General features: G+C 40.9%; 1 protein-coding gene across 14 annotated transcripts in view; it reads right to left on the bottom strand.

Moving 5' to 3' along the window:
* Positions 1–13,493, bottom strand: part of nrxn3b (neurexin 3b) — a 436,915-nt gene that overhangs the window by 48,975 nt on the left and 374,447 nt on the right. For 10 of the 14 annotated variants that reach the window (XR_012599431.1, XR_012599430.1, XM_074684947.1 and 7 more), the window contains one exon: positions 628–717. The exons of the other annotated variants lie outside the window; for them this stretch is intronic. Coding sequence is in view for 8 of the 10 variants with exons in the window: in XM_074684947.1 (XP_074541048.1) it covers positions 628–717 (90 nt within the window). In the remaining 2 variants the exon portion in view is untranslated. The remainder of the gene's footprint in view (positions 1–627; positions 718–13,493) is intronic. 14 annotated transcript variants of the gene reach the window in all.

The raw sequence follows: 13,493 nt of genomic DNA, 5'->3' as shown, positions 1-13,493 counted from the left end.
TCCATCAGGAAGGAGTGCACCTTGGCAGGCTCGCATTGATACTTTGCTGTCAAAAAGGCTCCAATTAGCTCTCCATCACACAACAAGTGAGGATTTCATCATGTGTAATGTGCATAACTACAATCAGATAAATTACAGCAGCGAAAGGCACCTGCTGTTTGGAAAGTTTTCAGCAGGATATGCCCGCTGATTAGTTTGTTCTCAAACATTGCTGAGGATTTGAGCCAAGGGAGATAATTCTCCTCTCATAACAATTGGCTGACTGTTGCAGCACAGATAAAGCCTTCTCCCAGTCAATTCTGCAAAAAGGATTTAGAGTACTTGATACTTAAAACCTCATTGTTGCACTGTTTATCAAAATCTTTTCCCAGTCCCTTTAACTGGACACCATGATTCAACAAAATTTAAAAAGATGACAATGACAAAAACAGGAAAGTCAGAACTCAAAGAAAGCAGAGGAGAGAACTCAAAGTATCAAACAATGTTTGGTTTTATCGGTTTTTAAAGGGTTTAAGGGGTGGTTTTTCATTCTCAGAGGTTGAAAGGGAACAAGCCGATGGGATGACAGAAAAAAAAAAGAAAAGAAAAGGAAAAAAAAAACATTCTTAGAGTTAGATAAAGATTTACCTTTCTCCTGAAGCCAATCTTCTACTGGCCGGGTATATTTGAACGGGATTTTCTTATTTGCCATTTGATAGCGCTCAATGTCGCTGTTGCCTTTAAAATTTGAGAGTTTAACAGACAACTTGAAACAGTTGGCAACAGCAACAGACAACACACATTTATACAGTGCTTTATATTGAGTTTTATCTTTGTTTAGAAGTATTTATAAAAGCTTTATGAGGATTTTTGTCAAGTAGCTTTAGTTTGTTTATTTAAATTCATTTTTTTACACAGCATACTCCACACCTAAATTTATATCAATATATTTCTGTAGCAGTCCTAGAAAGACAAACTGCGTAATCACCTGTAAAGAATGGGTTAGACACACAGAAAACACATCATAATCTACATGAAAAGTCTAATAAGATGCTCATTTTGTAACATTATACAGACAAAAGCAGTCATGTCAAGTTAAAAAAAGTAGACATGCAATGCATTAATGCAGATCAGTGAGCTAAATTTAGGGTAACTAATGTGCACTAATTCCCCCACTGGACACCACCCACTTTTACATTTGAGGAAGGGCTGAGGAATGGTTCAGAAGCTGTATGTGTGTCAGGTTTGCAGGGGGAGGTGGGTAACTATAGAGGTGGAGGTGGTAATTTTTAAGAACTGCAGACCTACTGGGAGCAGAGTCCCACAGTTGCACAGATTTGAGGAGGACAATGCATACAAATGAGATCATTACTGACATGGTGGGAGGCCTTTGGAGGAAAAAAATAGAAGCACTACACCCCAGCTGCCACATTCTGCTCTTCTGAGACCCTAGCTAACACATTCTAGGTATACGGGAATTACGGATAATAGACCGCCTTTTACAGGGACTGTTGTGTGAGTACTCAGTATTATTTCTGGCAGGATACGATTTGTGGCTGTGTATGTGCCAGGATGCCATTTTCTGTCTGACAATCACAGAAGCATTCCCTCTGAACGACACCACGAGTCTGTCAACACCGAGAATTGAGATGTTCAGCTCTGTCCTCAAAGACTTTAAAGGTATGACAGAAGACTGTGAAGCCTGTGAGGAGTTATGAATGACAACATGATGCCACTCTGCCCATGTGGGAGGAAATTTAGAAGAAGAAAAAAAAACACTCACTCGTGTCGCATCTTTTATATGTGAAGTGAAAGGTCAGGGCTTGGTAACTGTGAAAAAAAGGGCTCCTGGGAAAGTATTTGTCTGGCTGCTAGAATCCTGTCAGAGGACCCATCTATTGACAACATCATGCACAAATACACACACCTACACACACCATCTCATGGATCCACCAGACTAAGGGTGAAAATAGGGTTTCTGGCCGTGATGTCATGCTCATCCTTGAGTCCATAAATCTTTCAGAGATTCCTGTTTTTTTGTTCTTTCAAGGTTCAGCCTCTTGCAGCCAGAGGTGGCAAAGGTACACACAGTCTTGACTCCTGAAGAAGTACAGATACTCATGTGGAAAAAGGCTATGGCAAAAGTAGAAGTACTGTTTCAGATTCTCACTGTAGAGAAGTATAAAGTACACACCCTCAAATGCACTGGGGAAAAGGCTCCTGAGGACATTTGAGTCTTTCAATGCAGAGCCAAGTGAACCTCACAACATATTGTAAAGACTTTAAGCAAAATGTTACTTTGCTTATGTAGTATCTGTTATGCCACTTTTACTTCTCTAGCATATGCTGCTATTGATTTAGAAAAGAGTTGTTTTTCTATCGGATATTGTCACATCCTGTTAGGTTGAAATTAGTCCAGAAGTTGAGAAGCCTGTGAGCAACGATGCACTACAAAAACAATCTATAAATCCTTCTTGATGGATTAAAGCTTAAATTGTGGGCCTGCTTTGAAAATGTGAGAGGAATGAAAAAAACTTTTGAAACAGAGGAGGGTTACAAATAAAAAGTGGTCAGGAGAATAAAACCCCAAGTCAAGTAAAGATATCTAAAGCGCTTTGCTCAATACGACCATGAGGAACTACTATTTGTATCCATTTTGGCGCCCCTTGTGGACAAAAAGGTTTGACCAGCCTTCTTGCTAATCCTGCTGTGTACATGCAATCTATGTTCTGGAATTAACAATACCTGCCTTGCCTACACTGCACCAAGGTGTGCAGAAGAAGTGCTACGTAATGACATTAATCCACTAATTTAGCCCCACCGTGCTCCAAAGTCGTCAGGAAAACTCTAAGCTGGCTTTGATTTCCCCAGTGCTATTTTTCTATCATTCCTTTCCACCTTCAGTATTCAGAGAAACAGCCGCCCAGAGCTCAGTTTACAGCCAGCTGGGACAGAGTGTGGATATGGCTGCGAGGGAGCCCAAGGAGCTAAAGGACTGAGTCTGCAGCGTGCCAGCAGGTTAATCAGCTACTAGCAGGACTCCCTCCCCGTTCCTTTGATCTCCTGCAGGTTTCAGGTGGCGGCCAAATACACTCTCCTCTGGACAAGGGCCACAGAGGGAGGCGTGAGGGTTGTATGTGAAACCCGACAGGAAAGAGTTTAGTAGTTTAGGGGAGTGGTGGGAGGACTGGGGTGAGAAAAACAGGCGAGGAGGCTTCTCAGCATACAGAGAGTCACTCATACTTTCACTTAGCTGGAGTGAAACCACACCTGAATCTGAGAGCAGGATACAGAAACTGGCTGTGCATTGCTAATGGCATGTTCTCAGGTGTAGCTCCTACATTGTTCCAGGTGATTAATGAGGTGACAGTCCCCTTGTAATGAATACACCACAAGCTAATTGTTCGACTAATGAGAAAAATCTCTCTAGTTTGTCAATTTGATATTCGCACTCTAAAGGTGACTGCAGAATGGACGACCTTGCCAATAAAAGCCCTATTGTTTTTATAAATCACTCTGCCTTTAAGACGCTTTTTCTCAAAGCAGAGTGGGTAGATATTCCCTCGAAGAGTTTTCATCAAACCACCGAGTACTACAGAGAGCAAAATCAATTTGGCACCATTATGCGTTTGATGTTCTGTCACAGCCTGGGAGCCACTTTTGCTGTAATTTAAAATCTATATTATAGTTTTAGAGTAAAATATGCTGTTCAGTTTGGATCACGGTGCAGTTACCAAAATAATGATACCATAGTCAGAGTTTGGGTGATTCATTCCTCAAACTATGTCCATTTCTTTCTCCAATGGTGTTGTTGTTAATTTAAGGCAATGACAGACAATTTCTGTTTTCTGATGCTGTTGTACATGTGATAAAGCAAACCTACATGAAGCAGCTCATACTATAGACTTGCTTCATTTCACCTGACACAGATCTTAGGAGTGGGGCATTTGAAATCTGGGGGTTACATATAACAGCAAGACCATTATACTTCCACGTCACCTCCATGAACTTAGGAAATGCTCAGCCAAAGCATTTCTTTCGTTCCACAGATGTCACATATTAGTTTCTAAAGAGGTGGTATGAAGCCCAAAGATGGAGGCTGCCATATTCAAAGTGCTGACCCTGATACAACTTTACAAACCGCCTACCAGGAATTACCGGAGTTATCTGAAACAAACTGAGTAAAGAAACCAGCAAAGCTTTCAGTTTAACCTGGGAGCTTAGCCCCCTTGCATAAGTAATTATGCATAACCTTTGCCTTAAAGGTAGAGTCCACAAGATTTTCCTAAAGAAATAAAAGGTCAACTTTTACAGAAATAATCCTGCTTAATCTTCTCCTACAGGCCTGTGTACATGTGTGTCAGTGTCTGTGTTTGCCTCAAACCCTTTCCTTTGCCTGTATGTTGATGTTTTATCTTTTTTTTGGTGCCTCAGCCAATCACAGAGCGTCCAGTGCACAAGTGACTTTGCCTGTTGATGATAGCTGTTTTGAGCAGTGGACGTAGTATGGAGGAAGAAAAACACAACCAAAGTGAAACGAAACGCCAAACAGATAAAGTTTTTCACTGAACAAGGGTGAAACTTGGCTCGACTTTCACTTGCTTTCAGACACTTGGAGAGCAGCATTGAATGACACATACATGGTTAGCAGAAACGGCTTTCTGCTAACCATGTATGTGTCAAATACCCATGATTAGCTTGTGCTAACATGCCAAGTCAGGTGCACGAGTCTCAAGACTCACTCATGTAGAAACGGGTCATAGCTTTGGTTAGGGGCTGTGGGTATGCGCTGCTGCAGGTGTTTACTAACAAGTAATGAAAATTCCTGCAGACCCTACTTTTAATACAGTGACAAAGGATGGTGAACCCCACTGAACACTTGTTTTAAAACAACAAACACGGTATTGCCCAATGCTTGTATGGCCCAGCGGCTAGGTCAGCCCATGTTTCAGTCTGACTTGTGGCACTGTTCTTGGATGTCATCTCCACTCTCTCCCTGTTTTTTGCTCCGTCCACTGTGCTACTTCTTCAAAACACAAAGAAAAAAAAAGAAGAGAGAAGGGAAGGTATTGATTTCAAAATCACATTTTATAACAGGCCAGAATTTTTTTTAAATTCTGCTGAAAATTTTAAGTTTAATATTGACTCTTTGATGTTTCTTTGGCATTGAGGCCAGAGTGGAGCTAACATTTGGGGAACTGCAGTGTTTTCACCTCCAGATCACTTTTTAACTAGAGGGTTACTGTTACACCAATTTTACACAGGTATCATGATGATGGGATAATATATTGTCTTCTAACTTTAAAATTAAAATTATATAATTCAAATCACACCATGGATTTCTGTTATAGTAGGACTTAGAGATACAAAAAAGATGCTGCATAGGTACAGTAGAAATTAGGAATGAACAAAAATGAGTGAAGTTGGTGAGGAAAGTTGATTAGTTGGTAGAATATCCCCCTCTGTGACGAACTAGGTAATGTGGTTCAGTTGACGTTTACTAGCAGTACCTCTCACCTCTGCTTATTTTTTACGTTTAGAATAAAGTAAATGTATTTTGTTTTGGAAAAATAAAGTGTTTCAGGCATTAATAAAAACAGTGGAAATGATCAGTCTGAGGGTATCGTTTTCTCTTGGCTTTAGGATTAATTTCAGTCTGTAGTCCTCGCTCACAGGTGCTTCAACAAAGACATCAACAGATGCAGAAGCTTTTTTGGACAGCTGCTTGTTTGATCATAAACCTGAATTGTTCCAGAATAAGTTATTCTGCATATTTTACATTCTGCTGCATGCATCTGCACATCTGAGTGGCTCGATATAGAGCTGTGTAATCCTGTAACAGGACAATACATTGTGATACGCTGCGGCTCTGCGCTCACATCCAGTTTGTGTTTATGTGCCTCTTGTAGCTCCAACAAATGCTGTCACCATTTTTTCCTCGCAGCCAAAACAATGTCTAAATGTTTCCCCTTTGGTGGCAGCTTTTCAGTCAACACAAACACTGGCACGCCGACAGTCATCTGCTGGTCGCTCGGCTCGTTCTATTCAGTTTGCTTGCCAGACTAATCTCGCTGGGGTTCCATCACGAGGCCTGTGCTGAGAGCCCATCAAAACTGTGAAAATGGCTACCGTGACAGGCTCCTGGCTTTCTCTCCATTTGGGGATGATGAGTACATTTGATATACTGCAGCCCTGTCCAGAAAAATCATCACTCTGCAGCTCCGCTCCGTAGCTAGCTGCCGCCGCCGCCGCTGGTTGTGAATATCCCGCACTACCCACCTCCTTTCCAATCAGCACCTTGCTTTCATCTCTGGTTCACCTGCTCTCCCGCTCTTTTGCTATTCATTCTTCTGACTGAGTCTCTTTTTATTCTCTCCGTCTCTCCTCAGCCCACCATCCATCCAGCCCTGCTCTCATCTGCCCCCTGCTATTCTCTGTCTCTCTCCAATGCAATCTTCCCTTCTTGCTCTTCAGACCTCTTTAGCTTCAGCCACAATCCTTGTATCATTTATCTACTTTTCACTCACTCTTTATTCTCTTTCTCTTCTCCTAAACCAATCTGCTCGGTCTATATGTCAGCTTTTCTACCTTTTGTTAACTTTCTCCTGTCATCTACTCCATTAAATACTTCTGTATTCAATTACTACTCACCCACTTCTCTCTGTTGCCTCAGCTCTCTCTACATCCGTCCTCTCTTCACCGTCAAACAAAGGGAGGAAGTATATCCATCATTTATTAGGTCGCTTTTTTGAAATTTATGGTTTTGAAAGGATGAATTGACCAGTAGCTTCTACTCTCAGCTTATATCAGATAGTGTCTCAGATAGGGCTAATCGTGTTTGGCCCCAGGAGCACATGGGGGGCTTATCTTGCTCCTGAGGGATTATTTTGTCTGTATTTCAAGACAAAGATTGGCAGATATTTTGAAAACTGTTCTGCCCAGTGTGCCTGTTTCAGGTGGTCGCAGATTTAAGGCCTCTGCACACTGAGTCAGTTTTTTTCGTCTGAACGCACGTTAAAAAATAAATTCAATTCCATGTTCTGTCAATCATGCTTGCACACTTGATCCAAAACTTTTGTCCGTCATTATTTTTGGAACAGGTTCGATTTTTTGCGTTTTTTTCCCGCATCTTCCCAGCTCATTTCCTGGGTAACTTGACGATTTAGAGACACTGTGGGCTACTTGCAACAACACATTTTCTGACATTTTTTCTCTGAGCATATTAACCGATGTTTAGATGATGAATGAAAACTTGTGCATGTATGAGTCTGTGTACGACGGTGTGTCTGTGTGCCTGTGCAAGTCCTGTGTGTGTGCACACCGCTGCTCAGGATCTATTGCTTGATGATTCCATTATTCTCGTACTGGAAATTTTAGCAAATAATACAAAGTAAACGCATCGGAAAAAAACAGACTCAGTCTGCAATGATCTTTAAAGCACTGTGTGCATCAGTGCATGGATGAAGGTCTTTGTGTGTTTGAGCACATCTGAGAAACAACACAAAGTCGTCCTCGTTACGCCGACCCTCTTGTACCCAACATAAATGATGGAACACAGTCACAGTCACAGTTTCCCTGAGGCCTGAGCACAGTAGTTAGACCAGTGGTCATTCATCTGAGACAACACCAGAACCTCGACAAGCTCCGGCAAAAGTGTGATGCACAATTTCCGCCTAGCTCGGTCCGGTAATTCCTTGAACCAAAGATTCAAACTGGCGCAAAAAAGATGTAATCCAAAATCAAAGAGTGCGGGGATTCAGGGTGTTATATAAGGAAATTGGAACCCATCTCGCTAAACAAAGACAAGCCCCTGCAGTAATGTGGGTTGTCACAAAAGTACACACTATTGTAGGAGAGATGCAGAGCTCTGATGAAAATGAAAGGAAAAAGGATGAGAAATGCGGATGAAGAGGAATTTGAGGACAAAAAAAGATTGGAGATCTGAGAGGGCACTGTTAGAGGGAGGGGATAATTAGAGAGAAAGAGGGAAAGACAAAGCAATCAAAACACACACATAAACACTCAACGCCCACACACAGGCACACACTGAACACGTGTAAGCTGCAGGAGAAATACTGCTGCATGGGATCAGTGTGGTTACATTGTTAGATGGAAGAAGTGGACTGTGATCCCCTTTCATTTCTCTGTATTTATCAACATTACAACGCAGAACGTTTCTATCCTATAAATCTGCTGTGAGTATCACTCCAGGTAAATTAGTGCTGATTGGAAATAACACTAACGCTGTCTCAACTTATGCTGTTTAAAGGGATTGAAAAAAGAGAAAAACCCACAAAAGGAAAAAAAACCCCACTTAATATAAGATTGAATAGCATCATCTCCTCCTTGGTATGCAGAATGAGCGTCTTAGTGAGGAGCTACTTATGCATCTCCTTTAATTCAATTATACCAAAGATTTATACTCAAGTAATATTCAGCCCAATCTTTGACCTTCAACATCATTTTCTTACATTATGGATGGATTCCTTTTCTTTAAAGGTGGTTGTTTCTGAATAACATACCGCTCTTTGACCTTGTTGCTTTTCACAGCGGCTTACACAAATGATTTATTATATTAACGTATGAAAGAGTGAGACTGATCCAACCTAATACAAAGAGTGAATCCGAGAGAATGAAAGGGTCAGTTTAATGTCACTGTAATTCAGCACCATGAGCGTGTCAGTCACCCTGCTCTGTGTATCTGAATGTGTGCATTATAGGTGTCTTTTGAAGGTTTTGCTTATAGGAAAAAATGATGTTTTCTTTCCCACTTGAGTTTTCTTTATATACCATTTTTATTTCTTCATAGACATAATGGCTCAAACTTATTGACTGTGATAGATGTAGTTATTGTGCCGTCACCTGCTGCTTTCCATCGAACCAGACGCAGGTAGCTTCAGCTGCAGTATAATGTTTAACGACTGGCATAGCATTAATGTGGTTGTCGTAAATAAAACAAGTATATAAGCATATATAGAATTAAAAAAATAACCCTTTAAGAATTCTTGGTGTTACAGGAGTGAGGTGTTGAGATGAAAACTGTACTTTGTATCAGGCTGTTTAAAGGTCCCATATTTTGCAAAGATCCCTTTGTTAAGTCTTTTAGTGAAATTTGTGGGTCTTTGGTTTTCCTCCCAGCCCACAAAATGTGATATTTAATGACAAAACTGTACTTAGTAGTGCTTGTGAATGTACAATCCTGACCTAAAACGAGCTGTTTGGAATTTCTGGGATTTGCCAACGTCAGCGATTCCCTTTTTTGACCAATCAGGAGCAAGTCTGACCTGATTGGTCCACCAGAGTAGATACCCCTACCCCACTGCTATTGGTAGCTGTAAACAGCCACATAGTTCCATGCTCAAGCTTCCCATCTCGGAAGAAGACAAGACTAAGTGGCTAGAGTTCATTTATCAAGGAAATGTGCCAGCTACCCTCAGTAAAACTGTGCATGTGTGTGCTAGTCACTTCACGACCGACTGCTTTTCCAACTTTGGACAGTACAACAGAGGGCTAGTGAATAGACTGGTCCTGAATCCAGGAGCATTACCAACCATCCACTAACAAACCTCAGACCCTGAAAATGTGAGTATTTCAAATGCTGTGTGCTGTGGAGCAGATGTAAGAGCTTTTCCTCAGTGTCCCCCCTGTCTCTGTGTTAGCTTCAGTATGCTAACTTTAGCTGCAGTTAGCCTGTTGTTTTAGCCTGTAATGTTATGGTAATCAAGCTTCGCTGTTTTCTAAACATTGTGCACTCTGAGCTTGTGGCGCCGCTCTCAGTGACGCGGAAGTAGTGGCTCATTTACATATGAAGGTCACGCCCACTAAATCAGAGCGTTCTGAACAGAGGGGCTATGAGAGCCTGGGAACAATGCTGCTGTGCTTGATTAATTGGACCAAAACACGTTACTACCATTTCCTGAAGACATCAATGATCCATATTAAACTGCAGAAAAGGAGCATGGGAATATGGGACCTTTAATGGGACACCTTCCTTTTGAAGCCAGCCCCAAGTAGACAGACACTGCTCATTTCTTAACTTTCATTTTTGAACACCGAGGTTTGCAGCTTATTTAAACTTGTTAACAGAAGGTTGTTTATCTTACCTTGAGAACTTTTTTTCCAGTTGTAAATCACGTACCTATGCTCACTGAAAGCAATCCAAAGCCTGGGTTAAAAGCTTTGCAAGCCACATCATACACGGCCACAGACCCCATTCTGATTCAAGGTTCTTCTGCACTGCTCTGTATTTTTCATTTAAAGGAAGCACACTGAAAACTGTACCAATATAAAACATGACAAACAAACCAGGGCTGGAGCCAGAAAAAGACAGTGTTAGCATTTGAAGAAGGTTTTCCCACTACCTTTGGTACCCCTTTAAATGCCTCTCTGGAAACAATTTCCTTCAGGGTTAATAAACTTGATCTTATCTATATAACTAGTCACTAAGAGGTGTGCTTAAAGCAGTTTTATCACCTGGTTGTTTATGCTGCTGAAGTGCTGGATCTAAGAATAGTTTTCTTAGTGTATATACATATTGACATTTTAACACCAGTTAAAAAATAGCACAAATTTACATTTTGCATTGTTGGATCTTAAGCAGAGCTTCAAAAAAGCAAATCAGAAGAAATTAGAGTGAGACAAAAAAAAAAAAAAAAAAAAAAAAAAAAAAAAAGCAATTCATTAAAAACAATAACTACAGTGATAAAAGCTGATCCTTAGCTGATTAAAACTCTAAGGCCACAGCCTTTAAAAGCCAAAATCTGGGCAAAAATATGGATTCAATGATATTTTCTGTCAGGTATTCACACCCTCATGACCTCCTGATGGTAAGGAAAAAAAACCTTTCTCTCTTTGAACGTGGTTGGATTGTTAAGCTGCATAAGCAAGGCCTCTCGCAACACATCATCACTGCTGAGGTTGGACGCAGTAAGACGGTCGTTTTGAATTTCTTAAAATATCCAGAGGGTTATGGAGCCCTTCTCTCACAGATGGCATCTGAGAAAGAAGGGCTTAACGAACAAAAACCATGTGCAAAGGCCTCGTCTCTTTCAGCGCCACAAAATGACCTGCTTGGACTTTGCAAGAAAGCACCAGGCATGGGACACTGAAAGGTGGAAGAAAGTTTTATTCCCTGATAAGAAAAACTGAACCTTGATGGTCCTGATGGCTTCAACGTTACTGGCACAACAAGGAGATCCCACTGGAGATGTTTTCTACCCGGCACAGTGGAGGGGGTGCCATCAGTGGGACAATGGTGCTTCAGGTTGGTCAGGGGGAATAACCTCACTCTTTGGACCAGACTGTGTGTTCCCCTGATCTGACGCCCTCTTTAAAGCCATCTTCACCACATGGAGCAACGTTCCCATGAGCTTCCTGGAAACACTCATATCACGCAGGCTGAAACTTGTTTTTTTTTTTTTTTTAAGTGATCAACAAAAACGGTGAAGCTCCTCATCACTGAGTCTTTTTTTGAAACTTTGATTTCTGCTTTAGGGGGTTTCATTTATTTTCAACCATGGTCTTAAACTTTTGATGAACAGCCCATTTCAATTCAATTGTTGTTTTCAATTATTGCTTACTTTTTTCTTTTTTTTTTTGGCCCACTCCCATTTCTTCTTTTTTGCATTTTAAAGCTCTACTTTAAACCTTTATTACAAGGGTAGGCAACTTTTTCTCTGACTTGAGCCACTTTAAAATACACTCATGCCCAAATGCCAATACTTACTTCTTTTATATACATAAAACCATTCTCAGTCAATAGGAAAGTCTCCTTTTATGGTTTTCCATGCTTAGCTATGCGGTGAGAAATGGTATAACTTCCCTCCATTGCCTGGTTTTTAACAATGGAACTTTTTTTTTTTTTTGCCATGACAATACCACTAAACCTTATTTTATTCAACCTTTATTTAACCAGAAAGAAATTGGATGCGATTGCAAGCTAGCACACTGACCTACAGAGAGATTTGCAGTAACGCATATGCAGGACATATTCGTGCATTTGTAACGTCATGATTTACATTTATTTGTGTGTGCTCAATTTCTTGTAAAGTGTTAAATAGGATACGACACAATCTTTTTAATATTCATCCATCTTATTTATTTATTTGTCCTCTGCCTCGTTGTAATTATTCTCTGCATGACAACATAAATAGCCTTCTGTGCCAGCTGTTACACCTGTGCCCTAGGTTGCCTACCCCTGGTATATAAGATCCTACAGTGCAAAGTGTAAATATGATCAATTTTTCAGCTGGTCTCAAAATTTTTATCAGGTGTGAATTTATATTTAATGTTTTAACTGGAAAAGTTAGAAAAACAGGGTCCAAAGAAAATGGTTTAAGAGTCCAATTTTGATTTGTTAATTTTACAGCTAGTCTGACCCAATATTAAGCCATTAACTGTTTAAAAAGGGAACAGCATAAGAGCCCACAGCTAACATTCAAATTCTTTTACACACCGTAACTTCACTTCACCAAAACATTGTAGCGACAGGATTTCAAACACTGCTGTTAAGATGTCCAATTTGCACAGCTGAGCTACTTTGCAGGCGGCTATGAATGACAAGCAATCCGCCGACACCTTTGTCTTCACCTATTTCTTACCAACGAGAGAGGGCATGCCCGGATCCGGTAACTGTTTATTGAACGCTCTGAGAGCCTTGTGGCAGCTGCTGCCTTCAAGTTAAGCATGGGGAGTGTGAGAAAGCAGTCGATGAGTCTGCACCCCAACATGTAATTACTCATGAGATGACAACGCCTTTACAAGGGAGGGAGGGTGGGTAAAAAAAAAATCAATCATCGTTGAATTACTATCACTGAGTGCTCTGCAAATTACCTGTGCAGAAGAGAAAAAGAAATTACCACGCATTCGATCCCCGACCTCAACTCTTTTCCAAGACAATGGCAGGCGAACAGAAAAGAGAATGAACCTCAGAGGGATCACTTGGAAGGAGCCCGAAGCTAAAAAGGCCTGATTTCTTTTTGTTGTGCTCTGCTTAAACTCAGACACAAACGCGACAAGCATACAGCAGTGATTTTCAAATGGACACTTGCTTTAGATCATAGATATCGACAGACGCACTGCTAGCTGGCTGGTAAAACAACTATTGAAGTCTGATGGAAAAGCAATTCTAGATAATTATATGGTCGAAAGATGTCTGATATTCCTTCCCTTCTTGATGTAAAAAGTTGAATTGCAGTGATAGAACAACAGAGGACAGGAAAGCATGTCAAAAACTACATCTGTGCAACAATATGCTCTGATTATGTCAATTCCATCAACTTGTGCACGAGTGTGGACGTGAGCGTGAGAGATGTCACTCGTGTGCATGCTGTTTGCAGTTTTAGAGTTCCTCAGTGTTTTCCAGTAGAAATGTGGCTGAAACTCAGTTATGAAACCCGTCTAACTTTATCTGTTCAAAGAAAAAGCGAAAGACAGCCAACGGCAAAAGAAAGCCAGAGACAGAAGAGATTAGCGTCACCTGCGCTGGCATTGAACCAAACCAAAACAGCGTGCCA

Source organism: Halichoeres trimaculatus, unplaced genomic scaffold, assembly GCF_033239565.1.
Source record: "Halichoeres trimaculatus isolate MK-OKI-2021-1 unplaced genomic scaffold, fHalTri1.1 fHalTri1_scaffold_13, whole genome shotgun sequence".
In the NCBI taxonomy this organism is placed as follows: Eukaryota; Metazoa; Chordata; class Actinopteri; order Labriformes; family Labridae; genus Halichoeres; species Halichoeres trimaculatus.
The sequence above is the reverse complement of the archived record's forward strand: the minus strand, read 5'-3'. Positions and strand labels throughout refer to the sequence as shown.